Source organism: Equus quagga, chromosome 12 (genome assembly GCF_021613505.1).
Source record: "Equus quagga isolate Etosha38 chromosome 12, UCLA_HA_Equagga_1.0, whole genome shotgun sequence".
NCBI lineage: Eukaryota > Metazoa > Chordata > Mammalia > Perissodactyla > Equidae > Equus > Equus quagga.
Window position 1 is genome coordinate 68875371 of NC_060278.1, and position 26034 is coordinate 68901404.

General features: G+C 37.9%; 1 protein-coding gene across 7 annotated transcripts in view; it reads left to right on the forward strand.

The window, feature by feature from the left end:
• The window catches only part of DZANK1 (double zinc ribbon and ankyrin repeat domains 1), an 88826-nt gene that overhangs the window by 18499 nt on the left and 44293 nt on the right, over positions 1-26034 (forward strand). For all 7 annotated transcript variants that reach the window (XR_006891125.1, XR_006891124.1, XR_006891123.1 and 4 more), the window contains exons 7-10: positions 1922-2007; positions 12796-12913; positions 20104-20217; positions 22442-22534. Coding sequence is in view for 4 of the 7 variants with exons in the window: in XM_046679103.1 (XP_046535059.1) it covers positions 1922-2007; positions 12796-12913; positions 20104-20217; positions 22442-22534 (411 nt within the window). In the remaining 3 variants the exon portion in view is untranslated. The remainder of the gene's footprint in view (positions 1-1921; positions 2008-12795; positions 12914-20103; positions 20218-22441; positions 22535-26034) is intronic.

Sequence of the window (26034 nt, forward strand, 5' to 3'; positions counted from 1 at the left end):
AACAATTTGAAACATGGCGTGGGCCAATATACATAGGCCAAATGAAACTCAATGGCAGGCCAAATTTGGGCTGTAGACCACCACTTTGCAACTTCTGGTCTGGGCCATGTTGGATCTGACACAGAAGCCACTAAAAACCTCGGACTGATCCCCGTTGCCTGCAGCGTAACGTCTGGAGTCTTAAGCTCAGCCCCCAGGCATCGTGGTAGATGTGTCTACTGGGGTTGGACATGAGATAGTAGACCTACTGGTGACGTGAGCTCAAGCAAGTGACTCAGACTTTCTGAGCCTCAGCATCCTGGTCTCAAAAATGAGGATTATGTTACCTCTTGATATGATGCAGTGAAATGGACACAGTATCATTTCTCTGGTCTTTGTGCCAAAATGCATGACTGAATCCATTCATGAGGAAACATCAGACAAAACCAAATTGGAGGGGATTCTACAAGTTAACTGACCTGCTACCATTCAAAAATGTCAAGATCATGAAAGATAAAGACAGACTGAGGAAGTATTACAGATTAAAGGAGAAACTAACTGCGAAGTGTGATACTGGACTGGATCCTAGACCAGGAAAAAAATATAGCTGTGAAGGACGTCATTGGCATGATTAACAAAATTTGAATAAAGATCTGTGGGTTAGACAGTAGTAGTGTATCACTGTTAATTTTCCTGGTTTTGAGAATTGCGCTGTTGTGTAAGAGGAAATCACGCGCAGAATTTAGAGGCAGAAGGGCGTCATGACTGCAGCTTATTCTCATGTGATTCAGAAAGTGAGAACAAAAGCTCTTGGGACAAAATGTTAGTGTAAACAATTGGTCAAGCTGCATATACAGGGGTTATTTGTACCATCCATGCAACTTTTCTGTAAATTTGAAATTATGTCAAAAGAAAATGTTACAAAAATAAAATGAAACGGGAATAATATTACCCACCTCATAAGGTCATTGTGAAACGTCAAGGAGAGAATGGCTGTCAAATACCAGGCACAATTGACTGCTATCAGACCCTCCATATGTGTTAGCTTCTCCCCTTCATGTTCCTTCTCCACCCTTCCTTTCTGTTCTACTGTCCTGCCACTCAGACTGCTAGACCATATCAAACGCCCAAGTCCCAGGATAGGCCATGCACTGCCCTGCTGTTGTGTCTTTGCAGATGGGTTTTCTCTCCTTGGAATGCCCTTTGTCCTTCTGTCCACTTGACAAATTTTTCTTTCCTTTCCCAAGCTCAGATGGGAGTAACATCAAACCCAGCTCAGATGTTACTGCCCTGGGAAGCCCTTCTCCCCTGGAGCAAGTGCCTGTGATTATGCCCTCTTCTGGGTTCCTATGGGACCCAGTGCAAATGTGTTACCACACCGAACCCACTGTGTTTCAGTATTGTGTACGTACACCAGTTCGTGGTCCCTTCAGGGCAGGGACCATGTGATATTTATCTTTGTCCCTCTCCCTGCATTAAACACAGTGCCTGGTACAAAGCAGCCATTCAAATAAAAATCTATCAAAGAGAGTTAAATGTTTCTGGATAAGCAGGCAGTTGCTGTATTTGTTCTTTCAGGTGAATCCTTTTGAATTTCCTGGGGATATAATCTCTGAGAAAAATAGTTACTAACTTACGTTTTTAAATTCTAAAATTTGGCCTGTCTGATGGTAAATTCGGATACCTTTTCTTAAAAACTCTTGTTTTTAATAGAATGTATGTATCAGATTATGACTAGCACTTTAATTTTTTTAATGTCCATAGCGGAGTAATAATTACTTATGACTTTCCCCATCACAGTTTTTAAAGGATGAATTCTGGATAATAAAACAAAACATTAAAAGATGAATTCTGGGTAAGACAAAACATTAAGATGAATTTTTAATAAAATTTTACTGTACCATAGCTTTTACCGTGATTTTATATATATTCTTAATTTTAGTTCCCTAGTTTTGCACACATAATCGGCCAGAAGAGTTTGACAAGCACAGAGATCATGCGAATTCAAAGGGAGACAGACTTTCTCAAGTAAGTATCACATTCTCTTTACTATTTCTTAAATTCTAAGACACATTGTGGTCAAAAAGACTTTAAGAATGGGATATAACAATGGTTTTGCCCAACCCCAGCTGTTTTTTATTAATTTTTGTACAGATTTTACAGGTATAATAGGCATACAGTAAACTGCACTTATTTAAAGAGTAGAATTGACATATGTCTATAACCTTGAAACTATCACCACATACGAGAAAATTAGCAAATCCATCACCTCCACAAATTTCCTACATGATCCCATTTTGAAATCCCTTCCTTCTGCGCCTCCCCATCTCCAGGCACCTGTTGATCTGCTTCTTGTCACTACAGCTTAGTTTGCATTTGATTCCATATATAAATAGAATAATTCAGTATGTACCCTTTTTTGCCAGGCTTCTTTCACTCCTCCTAATTATTTTGAGATTCATCCATATTGCATGTATCAAATGTTTATTTCCTTTTATTACTGAGTAGTATTCCATTGTATGGATGCATCACAATTTGTTTATCCAGTCACCCGTTGATGGCCGTCTGGGTTGTTTCCAGGTTTGGGCTATTACAGATAAAGCTGCTATGAACATTTGTTCACAGTGTGGTACACAACATTTGTACACCGTTGTCAGATACACATATACTTTTATTTCCCTTAGGTAAATACCCAGGAGGGTCGTATGATTGGTGTATATTTCACTTTTTTAGGAAACTGCCAAACTGTTTTCCAAAGAAATTGTACTGTTTTATATTCCCACCAGCAGTGTATGAGAGTTACAGCTCTTTCACATCCTCACCAACACTTTTGTTTTTATTTTTGGCCATTCTAGTAAGATGGCAGGTGTGGCTTTAATTTGCATTTCCTTAGTGACTAAGATTCTGAGCATCTTTAAATGTGCTTGTTTGCCATCCACACATCTTCTTTGGGAAAATGTCCATTCAAACTTTTGCCCTTTTAAAAATTGGGCTCTGTATGTTATTATAGAGTTATAAATATTTTCTTTTGTTAGATATATGCTTGCAAATATTTTCTCCCAGTCTTTAGCTTTTTGTTTTCTTATCAAAGTGTTTCTTTGCTGAGCTAAAGTTTTTACTTTTTTTTTTTTTTTTAAAAGATTTTATTTTTTCCTTTTTCTCCCCAAAGCCCCCGGGTACATAGTTGTATATTCATCGTTGTGGGTCCTTCTAGTTGTGGCATGTGGGATGCTGCCTCAGCATGGCTTGATGAGTGGTGCCATGTCCGCGCCCAGGATTCGAACCAACGAAACACTGGGCCGCCTGCAGCGGAGCGCGCGAACTTAACCACTCGGCCACGGGGCCAGCCCCTAAAGTTTTTACTTTTGATGAAATCTAAAGTATTTCTTTTTCTTTTATATTTCACGCTTACTTTGGCATATTTAAGAAATCTTTCCCAAACGCAAGACATATCCCACTCACTAAGATTTTTCTCTTATGTTTTCTTCTAGAAGTTTTCTCTCTTACATTTAGGTCTATAATTCATGTTTAGTCAGCTTGTCAACATCTACAAAATGTCTACTAGAGTTTTGATTTGGGTTGCATTGAATCTATATATTAGTTTAGAGAAATTTGACCTATTAACAATATTGAGTCTTTATAGTCCAGGGAAATGATATATCTCATCATTTATTTAGATATTCCTTAATTTCTTTCAGCAATGTTGTGTGGTTTTCAGTGCACAGGTTTTACGTATCTTTTGTCAGATTTATCCCTAAGTATTTCATGTATGTCTGATGCTGTCGTAAATGGCATGCTTTTAAAATTTAAATTTCTGATTATTTGTTGCTAGAATATAAAATACAGTTGATTTTTGTTTAGTGGTCTTATATCCAGGAAACTTACTGAACTCACTTATTCTTTTAGCTTTTTGGGTAGATTCCATAGAATTACCTATATAAGGTAGTCAGGTCACCTGCAAATAAAGACAGTTGTTTGACTTCCTCATTTCCTGTATGAATCCCTTTTCTTTCTTTTTCTTAACTTGTTGCATTGGCCAAAACTTCCAGTGAATTTGGAATATAAGTAGTGAGAGTAGACATCCTTGCCTTATTCCTGAACCTAGGGTGAAAGCATTCCATTTCTCAGCATTAAATATGATATTGCTATAGGTTTTTTGTTGATCCTTCAGATTGAGGAAATTTTCCCCTATTTATAGTTTGCCGAGAGTTTGTTGTTGTTGTTGTTTTTTGATGAGGACTAGATGTTGGATTTTGTCCAAAGCATGTTTCCATCTATTAAAATGACCATAGGCTTTTGCTTTTTCTGTTCATATGATGAGTTACAATGACTGATTTTCCAGTTTTGAATCAACCATGCATTTCTGAGATAAATCCCACCTGAAATATTATCCATTTTATATAGTGTTTAATTTGATTTGCTAAAATGTAAAGAATTTTTTGTATACATGTACATGAGGAATATTGGTCTGTAGTTTTCTTGTCTTCTGATGTCTTTGTCTGGTTTATTATCAGGATAGTTCTGGCCTCATAAAATGAGTTGGGAAGTAGTCTCTTTTCTTCGGTTTTCTGAAAGAGTTTTTGTATAATTGATACTATTTCTTTGTTATATGTTTGTTACAGTTCACCGCTGAAGGCACTGGGATCCAGAGTTTTCTTTTAAGGAAGATTTAAACTGCACATTCAATTTCTTTAATAGTTGTGTCTATTCAGATTTATCTATTTCTTTTTGAGTGAAACTTGAGTTTCATTTGTTCTTTTTATAATTTCTTTAATGTGCAAGATGAAGTCATTCATTTGAAGCCATTCTTCTTTTCTAATATTGCCATTTAGAACTCTAATATATAGGCATTTCCTCCTGACTACTGCTTTAGCTGCAGCCCCCAATTTTGATATGTTGTGTTTTGATGTGTTGTACTTTCTATTTAACTCAAACTGTTTCTGACCACCATTGTTATTTCTTTGTTGACCCATGGGTTATTTGGAAGTGTTTTGTTAAATTCCAAAATGTTTGGAGATTTTCTTTGTATATTCTGGCATTCATTTCAAATTTAATTCCTTTTTGGTCAGAGAACCTATATTGTGTGATCTGATTGATAAATGTTTCATGTGCTCTTGAAAAGAATGTGTATTTTCCTAGAGTGTTCCATAAATGTCAGTTAGGTTAAGTTGGTTGATAGTATTAAGTTTTCTCTATCTTTGCTGATATTCTGTCTATTGTTTAATCAATTCTTGAGAAAGTTATGTTGAAATCTATGACTATAGTTGTGAGTTTGTTTCCTCGTCCTTGCATTTCTCTCAGTTTTTGCTTCATGGACTTTGAAACTCCTTTATTAAGTGCATAAACCTTTGGGAATCTTACGTTCTCTTCCTAACAACTCCTTTATCATTATAAAATAACCTTCTTTAACGCTGGTGATATTCTTTGCTCTAGAAATCTATTTCATCTAATATTAATGTAGCCACTCCTACTTTCTTTTGATGCGTTTACGTGGTATATCTTTTTTCACTCCTAACCTATTAATATTTCTCTATTTAAAGTTGGCTTCCTTTCAACAGCATATAGTTGGGTCTTGCATTTTTAAAAATCTGGCAATCTCTGTATTTTAATTGAGGTGTTGAGAGTATTTATGTTTATTCTGGTTATTGATATGTTTGAATTTAAATCAAGCATCATGCTATTTGTTTTCTGTTTTGTCTCATCTATTTTTTGTTACCCTTTTCTTTTTTCCTGCCTTCTTTTGGATTAATTTGGTATGTTTTATGATTCCATTTTATTTTGTATCCTTTGTTGGCTTATTAGCTATAACTTTTCTTTAGTGGTTGCTTTAGGGTCTATAGTATACGTTTTTAACTTATCACAGGCTATCTTCAAGTAATATTATACCACTTCATATATAGCGTAAGAACCTTATGAGAGTATACTTCCAGAACTGCATAACAAGAGCCTTTTGCTGTTGTGATCATTCATTTTACTTCTACAAATATTATGAACCCCACAATACATTATTACTTTTATTTGCTAAGATCAATTATTTTTTGAGGGCCTTTATACTTTGTGTGTGTGTGTGTGTGAGGAAGATTTGCCCTGAGCTAACATCTGTCGCCAATCTTCTTCTTTTTGCTTGAGGAAGATTGTCGCTGAGCTAACATCTGTGACAACCTTCCTCTATTTTATATGGGATGCCACCTCAGCATGGCTTCACAAGCAGTAGCAGGTCCACACCCAGGATCTGAACCTGTGAACTAGAGGCTGCCAGAGCAGAGCACATGAACCCAACCACTATCCCACCGAGTGGCCCCCCTTTACAATTTTATTGTGGCAAAATACACATAAATTTACCATTTTAACGATTTTTTTTTTTTTTTTTGGTGAGGAAGATTGGCTCTGAGCTAACATCTGTTGCCAATCTTTTTCTTTTTGCTTGAGGAAGATTATTGCTGAACTAACACCTGTGCCAATCTTCTTCTATTTTGTGTGTGGAATGTCACCACAGCATAGCTTGATGACTGGTATGTAGGTCTGCACCTGGGATCCAAACCAGCGAGCCCCAGGCTGCCAAAGCAGAGCATGCAAACTTCACCACTACCCACCGGGCTGGCCCCCCATTTTAACAATTTTTAAGTGTACAATTCAGTGGCGTTAAGTACATTCACACTGTTGTGCAGCCATCACCACTATCCATTTCCAGAACTTTTTCATCTTTCTAAATAGAACTCATTTTCCATTAAACAATACCTCCCCATTACCCAATCCCCCCAGCCCCTGGTAGCCTCTGTTCTCTCTTCTGTTCCTATGAATTTGAATATTCTAGTTGCCTCATGGAAATGGAATCAGACAATATTTGTCCTTTTGTGTCTGGCTTATTTCACTTAGCATAATGTTTTCAAGGTTCATCCATGTGGTAGCATGTATCAGAATTTCATCCCATATTAAAGATGAATAATATTCCATTATGTGTACCCCATATCTATGTAATATGTAGACACATGCATGTATGTATGTGTACATGTGTGTGTATACCACATTTTGTTCATCCATTCATCTGTTGATGGACATTTGAGCATTTGGCTATTGTGAATAACGCCACTACATGAACAGTGCTGCTGTGGACTGTGGTGTTCAAATATCTGTTCGAGGCCCTGCTTTCAATTCTTTTGGATATCTACCTAGGACTAGGATTGCTAGATTATGTGGCAATTCTATTCTAGCTTTTTGAATAATTGACTGTTTTCCACAGAAGCTGCATCATTTTACCTTCCCATCAGAAATGCACAAGTGTTTCAATTTTTCCATATCTTTGGAAATACTTATTTACTGTTTTTCTATTAATAGTCATCCTAATAGGTGTAAAGTGGTATTTCGTTATGGTTTTGATTTTCCTTTTCCTAATGGCAAGTGATGTTGAGCAGCTTTTCATGTGCTTCTTGGTCATTTGTGTGTCTTCTTTGGAGAAATGTCTGTTCAAGTCCTTTGCCCATTTTTGAATTGTTTGTTTTTTGTTGTTAAGTTGTAGGAGCTCTTTATATGTTCTAGATATTAATCCCTTATCAGATATATGATTTGCAAATATTTTCTCCCATTTTTAGATTGTCTTTTCACTCTCTGATAGTATTCTTTGATATACAAAAGTTTTTAATTTTGAACAAATCCACTTTATTTGTTCCTTTGTTGCCTATGCTTTTGATATTATGTCCAAGAAATCATTGCCAAATCCAGTGTCAACACAGCTTTCCCCTTATGTATTCTTCTAAGAGATTTATAGATTCGTCCCTTACATTTAGGTTGATCCATTTTGAGTTAATTTTTGTATATGGTGTAAGATAAGAGTCCAACTTCATTCTTTTACATGTGGATATCCAATTTTCCCAGCATTATTGTTGAAAAGACTCTCCCTTCCCCACTGAATGATCTTGGCACCCTTGTCAAAATTCATTTCGCTATGTATGCAAGGATTTATTTCTGGGCTGTCTATTCTAGTCCGTTGGTCCATATGTCTGTCCTTATGCCAGTTCACCATGGCTTTTGTTGCTTGGCTTTGTAGCAAGTTTTGAAATCAAGAGTCCTCCAACTTTGTTCTTCTTTTTCAAGACTGTTTTGGCAGCTTGGAGTCCCTTGATATTCCATATGAATTTTAGGATGGATTTTTCTTTCTGTAAAAAGAGTTGTTGGGATTTTTTTTAGGGATTTCATTGAATCTGTAGATCACTTTGGGCAGTATTTTCATTTTAACAATATCAGGTCTTCCAATCTATGAACACAGAATGTCTTTCCTTTTATTTATGTCTTCTTTAATTTCTTCCAGCAAAGCTTTGTAGTTTTCATTGCACATGTATTTCACCTCCTTGGTTAAATTTATTTCTAAATTATTCCTTGATTAAAAATATTCCTGAGCCAGCCCTGGTGGCCTAGTGGTTGAAGTTCAGCAAGCTCCACTTTGGGGGCCTGGGTTCGTTTCCCAGTCACAGAACCTCACCACTCATCAGTCAGTGGCCATGCTGTGGCAGCGGCTCACATAGAAGAACTAGAAGACTTACAACCAGGATATACAACTATGTACTGGGGCTTTGGAGAGAAAAAAAAAAGAAGGAATATTGGCAACAGATGTTAGCTCAGAGCAAATCTTTCCCAGCAAACAAACAACCTCCCCCCCAATATTCCCATTTATTCTTTATGATGCTATTATAAATGGAATTGTTTTCTTAATTTCCTTTAAAGGTTGTTCATAAGAATACAACTGATATTGTTTTGTTTGGTTTTTGCTGAGGAAGATTCACCCTGAGCTAACATCCACTGCCAATCTTCCTCTTTTTTTTGTTTGTGAGCCGCCAACACAGCATGACCAGTAACAGACAAGTGGCGTAGGTCTGTGCCAAGGAACCAAACCCAGGCCGCCAGAGTGGAGCTTGCCAAACTTAACCACTAGGCCGCTGGGGCTGGCCCAGGAATATAACTGATTTTTGTGTTGAATTTTTATCCTACCGTTTTCCTGAAATCATTTATTAGCTCTAACAATTTTATTTGTATGGGGTCTTTAGGGTTTTCTACATAAAAGATAATGTCATCTGTGAACAGAAACAATTTTGCTTCTTCCTTTCCAGTTTGGATGCCTTTTACTTTTTTTCTTGCCTAATTCCTTTGGCTAGAACTTCCAATCCTGTGTTAAATAGGAGTGATGAAAGTGGGTATCCTTGTCTTGTTCCTGGTCTTAGGAGAAAAGGTTTCAGTCTTCTGCCATTGAGTATGATGTTAGTTGTGGGTTTTTCCTATGTGGTCTTTATCATGTTGAGGATATTCCCTTTTCTTCCTACTTTGTTGAGCATTTTTATCATGAAAGAATGTTGAACTTTGTCAATGCTTTTTATGCATCAATTGAGATGATCATGTGGGCTTTTTCCTTTATTCTACTAATCTAATGTATTACACTGATTTTTATATTTTGAACCATACTTGAAGAACAAGAATAAATCCCACTTGGTCGTGGTTTATAATCACCTTAATATGCTATGATTATTTTCAAAGAGATTTTAAAAATAAGGAAAAAAAAGATTTTTATGCTTGTTAACGTATTTATTGTTTCCAGTGTTATTCTTTCTTTTTTGTAGATCAAGGTTCCTATCTGGTATTTTCCTTGTGCCTGAAGAACTTCCCTTAACATGTTTTTTTTTTTTAAAGATTTTGTTTTTCCTTTTTTTCCCCAAAGCCCCCTGGTACATAGTTGTATATTTTTAGTTGTGTGTCCTTCTAGTTGTGGCATGTGGGATTCCGCCTCAGCATGGCTTGATGAGTGGTGCCATGTCCATGCCCAGGATCCGAACTGGCAAAACCTTGGGCTGACAAAGTGGAGTGCGCAAACTTAACCACTCGGCCGCGGGGCTGGCCCCCCTTAACATTTCTCGCAGTGCAAGTCTGCTAGTGATGAATTCTTTCAGCTTTTGTATGTCAGAAAAAGTTTTTACTTTCTCTTCATTTTGCTGAGTATAGAATTCTAGGTTGATGGGGTTTTTTTCTTTCATTAAAGATATTGCTCCACTATCTTCTGGCTTGCGTTGTTTCTGACAAGTGTGTGTTGTTATTCATATCTTTGGTCTTTTGTACATAACGGTCTTTTTTCTCCTGTGGCTACTTTTATGACTTTCTCTTTATTATTGGTTTTTGGCAGTTTAGTTATGATCTGCCCTGGTGTACTTTTATTCATGTTTCTTGTGCTTGGAGATCATTCAGCTTGCTTGGATTGGTGGGTTCATAGTTTTCATCAAAAATTTTGGTTCATTTTTAAAAAATATTTTTATGCTCTCTTTTCTCCTCTTCCTCAGGGGCTCTAATTATGTGTATATGAGTTTGCATGACATCCTCCCAGAGCTTACTAATAGTCTCTTCTTTTTTTTTTTTTTTGGTCTGTTTTCTCTGTGTCATTCTGAATAACTTCTATTATCCTGTTTCAAATTCACTAATCTTTTATTCTGCCATATCTAATCTGTTGTTAATCCCATGCAGTGTGTTTTTTCATTTCAGCCATTGCTTTTTACTCTGTACAACTTTGATTTGGATCTTTTTTGCATCCTCTGTGTCTCTCCTTAGCATGCTTACCTTTCCTCATTCTTAGATATATGGCATATAGTTATAATAACTATTTTAATGTCCTTGTCTACTAATTCTATCACACAGCACATTTCTGGGTCTGTTTTTATTGATTTATTTTTTCTTCTGATTTTGACTTGTAACTTTCTGTTTCTTTGCCTGCCTGGTAATTTTTTATTGGATGCTAGGCGTTGTAAATTTTATCCTGTTGGGTCTTGGGTACTTTTGTATTCCTGTAATGATTCTTACACTTCGTTCTAGAACAAAGTTACTTGGAAGTTACTTGGAAACAGTTTGATTCTTTTAGTCTTACTTTTCAGACTTTTTAGACGGCACAAGAGCAGCATTCAGTCTAGTATTAATTTTTCCTTACTACCAAAAAAACTGCTCTGCCGAGTACTTACCCAAATGCTCCTTTGCATATAGAGTTTCTACACTTTGGCTTGTGAGAACATGAACTTCCCAGACCTATGTGTGGTTTCCTCCATTCCCCTTTGGTATTTTTTTCTGGCCTTGAATAGTTTTTTCACACATGTGTACATCCAGTTAAAGACTTGAAGGTGACCCTCTGCATGTTTCTGAAGCTCTCTGAAACTCTTCTTTGGTATTCTTTCCTGAAAACTCTGACTGCCTTGACCTCCTCCTATGTCCTCAATTCAGAATTTCTGCTCTCTGTACCTTGAAACCTCTCTCCTGGCAATAAGCTGGAGCTTATGCCACCTGGTTCATGTTGGTTATTTCCTCTTTCTTATGGTTCACTGTCCTGCCCTGCCTGTTGTCCAATGTCTGAAAACTATTGTTTTATGTATTTTCTTTGTGTGTTTTTGTTGTTGTTGTTTTTGTTATTGTTTCGAGTGAGAGAGTAAATATGGTCCCTTTCACTTATCTTACCTGGAAGTGAAAATCCCTCAAGCTTCCCCAAAAATCCTTGCTTCAAGCCTCTTTACCTGCTGTTTTCCATAAGTTGAATACCTCTACCCCTTCTCCCTCTGGCAAACTCTTACTCATCCTTTAATGTTCAGCTTACACGTCATGTCTTTTCTTAAGTTTACCTATCCTTTCCTTTCCTCTGATGTTCATAGGACATTTTGAAAACCTCTGCCTTAATATTTATCATGGTGTATTGCAACATGTTTTCCTCCCATTGATCTGAGCTCTTCCAGGGTTGGTACCAAGTCTCTTTTCATCCTCTAATGTCCTCAGAGCTGACACTTATTAGATTCTCAGGGGTTTGTTGAATGAGTGAAAAGATAAGAGCAATGAGATATTCAGGTTACTCCATGGGCTGTTGAGCAGCACTTCCTTATCTTTGGAGATAGAAAAGAGAAGACTGGTTTTGCCCTGGTGGACCAAGGTGCAAGACATGCTGAAACCTTGGTAATATGGTACAGTGAGGAATGACTAAATGGAGTAAAGATCGTGGGAAATGGACTCAACTACAAAGGCTGGTGCTTGTTGAGACACCTTGGTAGAAACTGTTTCAGGCAACTAAGCAATCCAGGGTACAGTATCCAAACATCATAGATGCTGTGGAGCAGTTCAGATAGGTAGGTCTCATGATCAAGGGCCCAACCTGCCTGGAAATGCGTGACAGCAGCAATGTTATTCACAGGGAAGCCCAATTCCGAGAATCCATTCACTTTGGCTGATATCCAGAACCCAGGTAGGTGGGTGAGGGCTAAATGATGGGATCCAGCTGCTCAAGAAATGGGGCCAGATGTTGCTGGGGCAGGGCCTCGGGCCTCTAACCAGGTGAGTGAAACAATGGCAGGGCTTGACTAACACTGACCTTCTAGAGTGCCAAGGAAGAAGACCCATCACTCAGACTGGGCTCAGTGCTCAGGTAGGAAGCCAGAAGAGCGCACTGTAGACATTACTGCAATTCCCAGGGCTCAGCCTCACGCTTCCCAAATCTAGTGTGGTAGGACAAGCCAGAGCCCCACCAAGAAGCAGGATCCAGGCTGCTGAGAAACGTCTGCCACAGTCAGGAAGTGAGATGGGCCTGGCCTACAGGTGAAGGGCACCAGTGGTTCCAATTCTGAGGCCATTTTGTAATAAAATGACTAGAGAAGCATCTCCTATGTTGAACTTGTTCCATAGCGTTTGAGAGTGGTCTGCTTTTTGTTTTGTTTTTTATTTTATTTTTAAAAATGTTTGAACACGTTTAGATTTTCACCTGACTTCTTAATGTGAACCCATCAGAACATGGCCAATCAGGAACCTCTTTTGTTGTAGGTGTGCCCACTGCCTTGCCCCCCGCCCATCTGATCCCTTTGCTCGCTTCTGTCAAGAATGTGGCTCTCCTGTTCCAGCCATATTTGGCTGTCGTCTCCCACCCCCAGAAGGAGCTCAGGTGAGCAGCAGAATCTTTAAAAGCTTCTTTTGTTGGTTTATCTGAACTTTATTTGCAGCAGTAGCACAGTATATGGCATATATGAACCACAAGCCTAAATACTTATTGAAAAACTTACTGACAAACTAATCTCTTACTATCCAGACTCCTACTTAGGAATGGAAAAACTTGTTTGCAATGCAGTTTCTTTTATGTGGGCTTGCAGAAGCACAGGCTCAGAAAAAGACTGAAATCTTATTATTTCAATGATGCCTGCATGGATAAATACATATTTCCTACTCATATGGTATTTCTGTTCATAACCTGGGTACAATAAGGAAATATATTCTAGAAATATGGAGGGAAGTACTAAGTACAAGTCTATATATCCATGAGATACATCATCCTGTCCAAAGCTGCTGTTTGTTTACACTATAGATTGATCGGAATATCTAAATTAAAAAGCTTTGGCTGATTAAGTGTAGATAATAATTGATTTTATCCTACCACTAAATTTTGTAGTTAGTTAGAAAATATGCTTGACTTTGTAAAAACCAAAACCTTCATCAAAATGTGTTAACCTTTTGTACACTTGATACTTTGTTACATTTTTTTGGACTGGGGGGATAAAATAAAATAAAAGGATCTGTGATGTTGAATGAAAAATGATCATTTAAAAAAGATAGTCACTAAGAAAAAGTCAGTAATTCAGTGAGTTCAAAGTCAAGACTTTTAGAATTGAGTTATACCTTCAAGCAAGAGGTCAGATACTAAATGGATATCTTTTAAAAATTCTCGTCCAATTTATGGCTCAAGATTGTTGTAGAAGTTAATTTAATTTACTTCTATGACATATTTTGAACTCCTTGAAGAAGATAATACAGCAAATAAAATATGAACAGGTCCCATTGGTTTGAATTTTCCCTGCTTATATTCACTGGTGCCATGTCTAAGTTATTTTTTCAGAAAACAGATTTTCAGAACTTTCTTTGTTTTTTCAGGGAGAAAAGGTTATCAGAGATTATAAATATTTAAAATAACGAACTTTGGAACATCTCTACTGCCTCAAAAATTATGTTTATTGATATGCTATAGTATATAAACAGCTTTACAATTTAAACTATTTATTAGTTATTGTATCTGCTCTCATCTGGGTTTCTGGGATTCTAAGGGATGGATCCTACTTGTAGACCCAAGACACTCAGAGTCTCATTAGAAAGATGCAGAGGTCTTGCCTCTGCTCCAGATCCATCCTTCATTGCCCTGCCTTGTGGTACTAGAGCTGGACTCAAACATTTCTCCTTTGCCAGCTGGCTTCATGTTAATTTTTGTAAGTAGAGGGACACTATAGGAGAATGGACTTGGCTTCTCTTTCTGATTCTGGTATGCTTTCCTGTCTTTTTGCTCTGATGGTGCTCAGCTAACCTGCAGGAACCTACTTGTGCAGGACCCCAGTGAATTTCAGTGGCATTCCATGAACAGCTTCTCAGTGAGTTCCACTGACATCCCAGCCAGATTCCAGATGGTCTCTCAGGCATCCCAGTGGGCAGTTTCCCCTCAAGTTTCACTAGCATCCTTGCATGTGGCTTCCCAGCACATTCTGCCAGCTCCGCAGAAGGAGATTTCCTAATCAGTTTCATTGGACCCTAGTGGATAGCTTTTTGCTTGCCTGCTCTTGTTTGTGTCACCCCAGTGAACCTCTCTGCCAACCAGTAGGTGAAAGCCACACCCAATTCAATGAAGTCTGATTTCTGCCTTGGGGGCTAAGTGCCTCTTCTAAATTTGGTACTTTTTGGGTTCTTTGCCTCAGCGGTAGAGGTAGTGGCTCCTCCCTCTATTGGATATTCTCGTAGTCTTTAGAGTTTGCTTTACCCATTAGATTTAATCCTCTGTTACAAATTAATTACTTATATTAAACTTTCTCTGTTCAAATTACTGTGTGGTTTTGTCTCCTGACTGGACTCTGACTGATACAGAATTGGTACCAGGAGTGGCCTCAGGAAATAGACCTGCAAAGATGAGATTCTGGAAGTGGTTTGATCCTTGCCTTTGCTCGTGAGCAGTGCTGAGCCCCTTGCCAATGGGAAACAGGATGCTAGTAATCCATAGCATGAAGTGGCATCACAATTAATCGAGCTATCCCATGTGGCTGATAGTGATGAAGTGCCAACCGAAGCAATGGTCTTGAGTGGCCAGGTGGCTGCTGCACTTGACTTTTATGGCAGTGATGATGCCTACAAGGACTGTGGAGTGGATGGATTCTCCTGAGCACATGTGAGCATTCACAGAAAGAAAATGACTAGCTCAGGACCTTTAAGTCATAGTTTGAGAACCAGAGAGCTCCCATGACAGTCCTAAAAGAATCTATGTCTTGTAGCTCCAGGGTTATACTGCTGAAATCAAACAAAATTTAATTGTATATGTTGATGAGTTACAACATCAGCTTGATTCACTTTATCACTATGTTTCTTATGTGAAACAGGGCATTGATTGCGAAAGAATGGGGTCCTGAAACTTGGAATGAAGATGTCAGGTTGGACCCAGATGAAGTTGACTATCTTGAACCCCTAAGTCACTCTGAGCCTCCTTGCCAGCAGATGTAGCTTGCCCTCCTGTCTGAGGATACTAGCCTTCCTTTGCTTGAAATCTCTGTGATAACCTCACTTGGGGCAGTGCCCTTGAAAGGGGAGGCTTATTCTCAAGACCCACCACAAACACCCTGTAGCATTACTGTGGTGGAATCCTAGTATTCTGTAGAGGGACAGGTGTACACTGTGATCCAGGAGAAAATAGCTTAGGTACTAAAAGAACACAATTTTACTAATATATATTGGCAGAATCTTGGGGAACAGCTGTGGGAGTGGATTTTAAGTGAAAGCAGAATGTAACACTAACTCGGACCAAATTCATTGATATGTGTGCACCTTCTATAGATTCTGGATTTAATGTATTAGCTGATACGGCTGGAGGTGGTTCTAACAGCTTTTTTGGTTGGCTGACTAAAACTTGGACTCAATAGTGGCCAATGTTTAGTGAGATTGAGTTACCAGAGCTTCTCTGGCACCATGTGGAGGAAGAGGAATGTTGGAGTAGGTTTATCATGTGTGTCCTGTACCCCCGCCTCCTCCTCCCAGCTCTCACCTTTTCAGAAGGCTGAGAAGACACTTCCTTCACTGAGGCATTGAGGAATATGTCAGTGACAAGAGCACCTGCATCCTTGAAAAGTTCTGTGGCTGCTTTCCTTTGCAGGCTAGACATGATCAGGGGGTTGCTGCCATTGAGATGGGCTCCCTGATTTCAGTGGAGCTGATAGGATTCCAGAGTGGTAGAGGTCAAGTGGCAGCACTTAACTGCCAAAGACAAGGTGGGCACATCTACTGTAAAGGGCAGTAGTAACATATCAGTAATCAGAATCTGATCATGGTGTTCCTAGTAATGAAGTGGATGGGCAGCCTACTAGGGTATTACTTAGTATATTTAATTGAAAAAAATGCTGGGTCTTTTAGCTAAATACCTGACTTGAGTCACCATAACGGAGCATCCAAGTCTGTCACTCAGTTTCCAGACCTAAGTCAATTCATAAACCCAGAGCTCCTTGGTTGAAGGCGAGACTGGGTCTCCCTGAGGATGAATCCTGCATCTTTGTAAGTACATATCGTAAATCTCCCTCGAAGCCTTTTCCAAAGGGACCTGTTGCCTTCACTATAATGACTGTGCATTGGGGAAAAGGAAATGCCCAAACCTTTGGGGGATTACTAGGTACTGGCTCTGGATTGACACTAATTCTTGGAGGTACAAAACAGCACTGTGGTCCACCAGTAAAAGTTGGGGCTTAGAGGGGTCAAGTGATAGACTGAGTCTTACCTCAAGTCTGACTCATAGTTTTTGCTTCATGTATTCTGGGGATTTGTTGTTGTGTTCATATACATTTATAACTGCTGTATCTTCCTGATTTATTGACCCTTTTATCATCATAAAATGTCTCTCTTTGTCTCTAGTAATATTTCTTGTGTTTTTTCTGATATTTATGTAGCCACTCCAGCTCTCTTATGGTTACTATTTGCATAATATAGCTCTTCCTTGACTTATGATAGGGTTGTGTCCTGATAAACTCATTGTAAGGTGAAAATATTATACATTGAAAATTCAGTTTAGTACACCTAACATACTGAACATCATAGCTTAGTCTAGCTGATCTTGAATGTGCTCAGAACACTTACGTTAACCTGCAGTTGGGCAAAATCATCTAAGAAAGCTTATTTTATAATAAAGTGTTGAATATCTTAGGTGATTTATTGAATACTCTGCTAAAAGTGGAAAACAGAATGGTTGTATGGGTATAGAACGGTTGTTAAGTGTATCAGTTGTTTATCCTTGTGATTGCATGGCTGACTGGAGCTGCGGCTCACTGCCACTGCCCAGCATCACTAGAGAGCATGGTACTGCATATTGCCAGCCTGGGAAAAGATCAAAATTCAAAATTTGAAGTATGGTTTCTGTGCGTATTGCTTTCGTACCATCATAAAATTGAAAAATTGTAAGTTAGACCATTATAAGTTGGGGACCATCTGTATATCTTTTTCTATATTTTTACTTTCAACTTATGTCCTTGAATCCAGGGTGTGTCTCTAGTCGACATCATACAGTTGGGTCCTCTTTTTTGTCCAGTCTGACAGTATCTGCCTTTTGAATGTAGTGTTTAGTCTATTAACATTTAATGTCATTATTGGTATAGTTGGATTTATATATGCCATTTTGCTGTTTACTTTCCATTTATCTTATGTTATCTTTGTTCCTCTTTTGCTGCTTTCTTTTTTATCAAATAAAAAATTTTTAGCGTGCCATTTTAACTCCTATGTTAACTTTTTTTTTTTTTTGCTACTTTTTAAAGTTATTTTCTGATGGTGCTCTAGGGATTACAATATGTACCTTAATTTATCACAGTTTATTTCAGAATAATTTAACTTAAATAGAATAAAATACAGAAATTTTCCTCCAATATATCCCCTTTTCCTTCCTATTTCTTTATCTTTGGAATATTGTCATGTATGTTATAAACTAAAAATGCCATTTAAAGATGAGAAAAAAGTGTTTATGGAGTCATTCGTATTAACCCACGTATTTATTATATCTGTTCTCTGATTTTTTTCATTTCTTTCCTGTGAACTCAGGTTATTATCTCGTGTCATGTATTTTCAGCCTGAAGGACTTCCTTTAATAGAGGCATGTCTGCTGGCAGTTTCTCTCTGTCTTTGTTTATCTGAGACTGTTTATTTTACCTTTACTTTTTGAAGAATAGTTTTACTGGGTATAGAATTCTTGTTGGACAGTTGTTTTTAGTTTCAGGCTTTTGAATGTGTCATTCTACTGCCTTCTGGCCACCATGGTTTTTGATGTAGGTTATAAGTAGTTTTTTTCTCTTGCTACTTTCAAGATTTTCTTTGCCTTTGACATTTAACAGTTTGACTATAATTTGTCGAAGTGTGGATCTCTCTGTGCTTATCTTTTTTGGGATTGATTGAATTTGTTGGATCTGTAGATTAATATTTTTCTTCAAATGTGGGAAGTTTTTGGCCATTATTTATTCAAATTCTTTTTCTGCCTCTTCTCTCTCTCTTCCCTTTCTAGGACTCCCATTACATGTATGTTGATATTCTTCTTGTTGCTCCACAGGTCTTTGATGGTCTGTTTATCTTCTTCAATCTTTTTTCTCTCTGTTCTTCAGATTGGAAAATTTCTGTTGAACTATTTCAAGTTCACTGATTCTTCCTTCTGTCATCTCCAATCTGCTGCTGAGTCCCTCTAGCAATTTTTTTTACATTTCAGTTATTTTACTTTTCAACTCCAGGTTTTCATTTGGTTCGTATTTTGTAATTTCTATATCTTTATTGAGATTCCCCTATTTTTCAGATCATTGTCATCGTACTTAAAAAATTTTTTAAACATAGTTTCCTATAGTTCTTTGAACACTTTTATAATAGCACTTTTGAAATCTTTGTCTGCTAAATCCAACATCTGGAGATAGTCAGAGACAATTTCTATTGACTGTGTTTTTCCTTTAGTATGGATTACACTTTCTTGTTTTTTCATGTCCCATAATTTTTCCTTTAAATCTGGACATTTTAGATAATATAACAACTCTGGATTCTGATTTTTCTACTAGAGTTGTTGTTTTGTTTTTATTTACTTGGATTAAATCTTTCATGTCTGTCTCCCTTGCAGTGTGTGGCCACTGATGTCAGGGTTTCTTTTCCTTGTTTTTATTTTTAAGCATAGCCTCACCCTTGGGTCTGCATACCTTAGTGATCAACTGAAGATTGACCAGAAGTTGTGCTCAAACACCTTGATCCAGCAAGGCTTCCACTCTCTACTGATAGATCTATGTGTGGGCTGGGCAGAACATTTAAACTTCAGGCTGTTTTCAAGTCTGTCTCAGCTTTGACTTTATGCTGAGCTTTCTTTCATTTCCATGTGCAGTCTTCATCAGCCAATGGTGTGTGTGTAGCTTGGGCCCACTCTGGTTTATCCTGCACAAGCATATAGCCTCCAGTCAACTAAGGTTATATGGAGAGCTTATCAAGCCCCCTAGAGTTGACTTACCTCCTAGGAGTCCCAGTTAAATCCCTGGTTTGTTTGCTGTCCGTTGATTGCCCCAGACAGGACCATGATAGTGGAGCCACTGCCCTCCCTGTTTGCTTGCCACTGAGATCATCACCTTTGCTGTGCTTCAAATCAAGTGAACCCTGCTCATCAGCAGCCACAAAGCTGCTTTGCCTTGCTCTGGTGGAGTTACCATACTGGTAGAGCTAGAGAAAGATGGGTGCAGCCCCATGTAAGAACCACACAGACTTGTAGTGTTCCTATCTGAAGTTCAGTACTTTTCAGTAACTTTATAGTTTCTTGTCTACCTTTGGTGACTTTCAGAGTCTGAAATGATTGTTTTTGACAGTTTTATCCAACTACATAATTCCTTTTTGGAGAGGTTTGCCGGCTACCTCTCTCCATCATGCTATAAGATATTTTTTCTTTTCTTTTACACACCCCTCTTTTCTACAATAAACATATTTTTACTCTTAATAGGAAAAAATAAGAATAAAAGTAATTATTTTAAAAAGTTATTTTTAAAAGCCAATTAAACTTTACATTCTAAGACCTACTTATACCTTCAGTTTTTGCATTCCAAGACAAACCTGACCTCTTCCTTTGTGCAGATGGGCTTATGTGTAGAATGTGGAAGCATGGTGCCCATGAACACTCCCATCTGTGTGGTGTGTGAGGCCCCTCTTACTCTACAGCTGCAGCCACAGGCCAGCCTCCGCTTGAAGGTAATGAAATGTGATTCTGTAAAAACATGAATAAAATATGTAGAAAGTAATGTTTGAACAATTAAGTGTTTTCCTTCAGCTGGTGGAATTTGCTAACAACTGATAAACTCTAATATCTTTGAACAAAACCCACTCTAACTTTTGTGAAAGTATGCTACCCAAGAGTTTTAACTTGCCAGTAGGATCATAAAGTTAAGAGCGATACATAGAAATGTGTTCCCTGAACATGGATTTGGAGGACAAATTGCGCTACACTAACTTAGACAGTTTTTTATTCATATATTTAAACTTGAACATTGCAATTAATATTGACTTTTAATCTTGTCCTTAAAGTGGCTTCAAGCTTTCATTTGCTTTATTTGATTATGAATCACTATTACATAGAAAAGAATGGTTAGAAGTAGTCACATGGCTGAAAAAGTTAAGTATCATTGCATACATTCAAAAAAATTTGCTAGATAAATTATATCATATCATGAAACATTTTTTGGTGGAATCATTGAACATACAGCTGTATCTTTTCTCCATGTTTCAATTTAAAGTCCCATTTACTGCCTCTTTAATCTCAAGTAAAGGTCATTAGCGGATAAAATAGATTTAATAAGGAGAATTTGGGGCGTTAAAAAGCAAAAATTTTTATCAATTAGGGGAATGTGTGCATTTAATGTACAATGAGAACTGTAGCACTCCTAAAATGACTTTGTGGATTCTATAGGGGCAGAATGTATCGAAGTTTAACGAGAGAAAAGATAAGTTCACTTTTCCTTCCATCCCCAAGCTCCCCTTCATTGTGAAAGTTTCTAAAGTGTCCCAGGTATGTAAGCCCTCAGAAATGAGATTTTGAAGATTTGGCCTGGCCAAAGTCAAGTAGATGAAAGTTTACTAATCTTTTGTTGTTATTTTCAATCTGAAGAAACTTTAAAAGTGACTGCAGGAAGCCACCATATAGCCTTGGAACCTTGTCTCCAGACTTTTCCACACATGTGTACATCATGTTGAAGACTTGAGGGTGATCCTCTGCAAGTTTCTGAAGCTCTGTGCAGGGGCAAGAAATTTGTTTCACTTCTCAGTGAGTTTCACCAGATCTTTTCTGAGGGAACATTGTCAGGAGGTTGAAACCCTAAATCTCAGAAAAGCTCCGGCGATGGTAGAAGGCAGGAACCAGGGAGTGTAATGACCCACTGAGAGCAAGCCTGTGATTCTCTGCCATTTTGAGTAGCAGTCAGCCAGCCTGTGCACTTTAGGAATTCTCTGGGTTGGGACCTGTGGTTTCCTGAGTTGGCTCAAGTTCCTAGGAAGACCGTGGAGTCTTCTGTTAGAGTGGAGTTAACCAGCCTTAGAAAGACTGGGAACTTCATAGCCTACCTAGTGGCATTGGAACTAAAACCCCTGGAGTTGAGCTTTCTTTTTCCTGATCATCCTCTTTACCTGTTCCGGCTCCAGAACACACTTTCTCAGTTTCAGGACACCTGAGGAACACAGGTACTGGAGTAGAAAGGAACGTTTGAGTGTCGCTGGTCATTGACAATTGAAGGAGATAGTATCCTGATAGTGCAGAACTGTCCAGTACTAAACAGATGGTAGCAAACCTCTGATAGCTAAACTTTGGTTAGACTATTTTAACCATCATTTCTTTTTCTCTTGCGTTTTGTGTGTGTGTGTGTGTGTGTGTGTGTGTGTGTGTGTGTGTGTGTTGCAACTTATCCCAGGGTCCTGACTTGGAAAGTTGCACTTACCGTTTATTTTCTAAGACAGTCTTTCCACTTTTCCATTTCTAAGTGAGAAACTACAGAGCAATCTTAAATTCATATTTAATATAAAGCCCCATGTGGTAAACCCCAGTCCAAGAACTAGTTACTTGTAAACACCAACGTTTTGCTTAAAGGTCCACCACCTGTCTGTTTATTGTTCAAGTCAGGAGATGGAGAGCCTACTGACTATTAAATTTTCCACACTGAAAAAAATAATAGCTCACACATAATGAGTGCAAAATACCCAGTGAATACTGTTTTTCAGTTTGTTAATTTTGGGTTTTGTTTCTTTTAAAATTATGTTTATTTGTCTGACTCTGTTTATGTTGTCGTAATTCCTAAACCAATCCAGTATCAGGGGCTGGGTGTTAAAATAGGGTTCACTGCTGGCTGAATAACTGAGAAGACTGCCTGGTGATTTCTCTGCAGTGTTCGCTCAGAGGAACATGTAAGTCTTCTTCTCTGTTTTCAAGGAGAAAGTGATTTGCCGCACCTGTGGCACAGGGAGTCCCGCTCACCTGAAATACTGTGTCACCTGTGAGGGGGCCTTGCCTTCATCACAAGAGGTAGGTTGAATACATGTGCCAGCCCTATATTTAGTGGCTGCTAAATGTTCAATGTTAATGATAATGAATAATGATAATGGATAAATATACTCATCAGAGTGGGGGGGGGTGGAGAGACAAAAAAACTTCTCGAGGTAAACTGAAAGCAACATTCCTAAATATGGAGAGGTCTTTATATGTTCACCAATACAAAACTGTTTTCAAAGTCCTAACTTCCAGGAGATTCAATAAAATTGGCAATTTCTTACGATTTCATTTAGTAACTTTGCATGGAAGGTTGGCAGCAGCCAGCTGGGAAGTGGACCCATTCATATTTCATTCGCAGTCAGGTATGTCATTATTGACTGTGCTATGCTGTTTTTTGAAATTGAGAACATGGTGGACACCTATTTCTTGGGTTTCCTGCCAGCCTATTTTGAGTATTTAAAATGAAGGAATAGGGGCAGGCCCCGTGGCTGAGTGGTTAAGTTCATGTGCTCCACTTCAGCGGCCCAGGGATTTGCCAGTTTGGATCCTGGGCGCAGACCTGGCACCGCTCATCAGGCCATGCTGGGGCGGCATCCCACATAGCACAGCAAGAGGCACTCACAACCAGAATATACAACTATGTACTGGGGGGATTTGGGGAGAAGAAGCCAAAAAAAAAAAAAAAGGATTGGCGACAGATGTTAGTGCACGTGCCAATCTTTAATAAATAAATTAATAAAATGAAGGAATTAGAGGTATGTGCAACTTAAATACAGTGAGTGGGTTCAGTTTAGATGATCTATTTTATGTTTATAAAATGTTTCTAATGATGAGAGACTTTAGAAATTATTTCCAGGTGACTCTTGCTCTGGCCTAACAAAAGAAATTGGCATTTACTAGCCAACTTAGAAGAACAAAACTTGCTTCTTTAGGGCAATTATATATAATTTTGTATATCTATATCTATATCTGATTGTTTAGAGGGTTTGTTCTCATCTCAGAGAGATTCCTTGGGAAATGGGACAAATGTGATGGTTCGTGTGGTCAATGTGGTTAGGATCAAATGGATGGGAGTGCGCTGGTTCCTGGGTTTACTGAAACAAAGTGCCACAAACTGAGCAGCTTAAAACAACAGAAATTTATCGTCTCACAGTTCTGGAGGCCAGAAGTCCAAAATCAAGGTGTTGGCAGGGCCTGTTCCCTGTGAAGGATCTGTTCCATGCCTCTCTCCTAGCTGCTGGTGGCCTCGAGCTTCCCCTGGCTTATAGATGTGTCACTTCAGTCACATGGCTGCCTTCTCCCTGTGTGTCTGTCTCTGTGTCCAGATTTCCCTTTTATATAAGGACACCAGTCATATTGGATTAGGGCCTACCCTTATAATAATTACCTCGTTTTAATTTGATTACCTCTGTAAAGATTCTGTTTCTAAATATGGTCACATTCTGAGGTATACTGGGTGTTAGGACTCCAACACATCTTTTTGGAGGACACAATTCACCCCATAACAAGGGAGTTGGACAAGATATCTTTTAAGGTTGTATCTAATTACTGACAATCTAAGACTAGTTGATTTGAAGGAACTCTTTTTGTTCCAAGCTTTATTGAGGTATAATTTATATGCAATAAAACTCACTTATTTTAATTTTGCAGTTTAATGAATGTTGGTAAATATATAGTCATTTTAACCACCACCACAATGAAGACAGAGAACAGTTCCATTACCCTGAAATTTTCTCTTGCCCCTTTACGGTTGAACTCCTCCCATGATCGTTAGCCCCAGAAAATACTGATCTCTTTGACACTGTGGTTTTCGCTTTTTACAGAAGGGTCTAGTTTTTGTGTGTTTGATTTCCTGCACTTAGAATAGTGTTTTTGAGGTTCATTCAAGTTGTTGCATGTATCTATATTTTTTTCCATTTTGATCATTGAGTAGTATTCCACAGTATGGATATACCACAACTGATTGAGCCATCCACCAGTTAACGGGCACTTGAGTCATTTCCACTTTGAGGATATTATGAATAATGCTGCTGTGAACATTCACATACGAGTCTTTATGTGGATGTAGTTTTTATTTCTCTTGGGTAAATACCTAGGAGTAGGATTTCTGGGTCCTATCTAAGCTCATATTTAATTTTATAAAGATATTGCCGTACTGTTTTCCAAAATGGCTGTACTGTTTTGCATTCCTATCAGCAATATGTGAAGGTTCTGGTTTCTCTGCATCATCACCAATACTTGGTATCAGGCATTTTATTAATGATATTCCCTTTTTGCCATTTTAATGTCTGTAGGATCTGTGGTGATATCCCTCTTTCATTCCTGATGTCTGTAATTTGTGTTCTCTCTCCCTCTTTCCAGCTAGAGACTTAAAAATGTTACTGATTTTTTTCAAAGACTAGCTTCTGGTTCATTAATTTTCTCTAGTTTGTATTTCCTTTTTAAAAATTTTGATCTTTATTATTTCCTTCTATTTGCTTTGGGTTCAACTTGATATGCTTTTTCTAATTTCTTAAGCTGAGAACTCATATCATTGATTTTAAATTTTTCTTCTTTCTAACATAAATTTATCTCTAAGAACTTCTTTAGCAACATCCCACAAATTTATATAGGTTGTATTTTCATCATAATTCAGTTCAAAACATTTTGTAATTTCTCTTGTGATTTCTTATTTGACCTATAATTTATTTATAAGTTGGTTAATTTCCAAATATATGAAGTTTCTCTAGTTATCTTATTGTTAGTGCTTTATAATTTACTTCCATTATGATCAGAAAACATACTCTTTATACTTCAGTTATTTTAAATTAATGAGACTTGTTTTTTGGCCAGTACATAGTCTAACCTAGAGAATATACCAGGTGCACTTGAAAGAATGTGTTTTCTGTCATTGTGGGTACAGTATTCTATAAATATCAATTAATTCAAAATGGAATGTTGCGCAGATCTTGTATTTCCTTGCTGAACTTTGTCTAATTGTTCTAGCAAATGCTGAGAAAAGGGTATTAAAACCTCCAATGATGATTCTGGAATTATTTGTCTCCAGGTGTTTTTTTTATTTCTTCTTTGATTTCTTCATTGACCCAGTGTTCAGTAGCATTTTGTTTAAGTCCTTAGAATTCTTTTAAATTTTTTTATAATTAAAAAAATGTTTTTTGAGTTCATAATAGTTTACACCATTGTGAAATTTCAGTTGTACATTATTTCATGTCTGTCACCACGTAAGTACTCCCCTTCAACCCCCTGTGCCTTTCCCATACCCCCCTTCCCCTGGTAACCACTGAACTGTTCTCTTTGTCCATGTAGTTGTTCATATTCCACGTATGAGTGAAATCATCTGGTGTTTGTCTTTCTCAGTCTGGCTTATTTCACTAAGCGTAGTTCCCTCCAGGTCCATCCACGTTGTTGCAAATGGGATGAATTTGTCTTTTTTATGGCTGAGTAGTATTCCATTGTATATATATACCACATCATCTTTATCCAATCATCAGTCAATGGGCACTTGGATTGTTTCCATGTCTTGGCTATTGTGA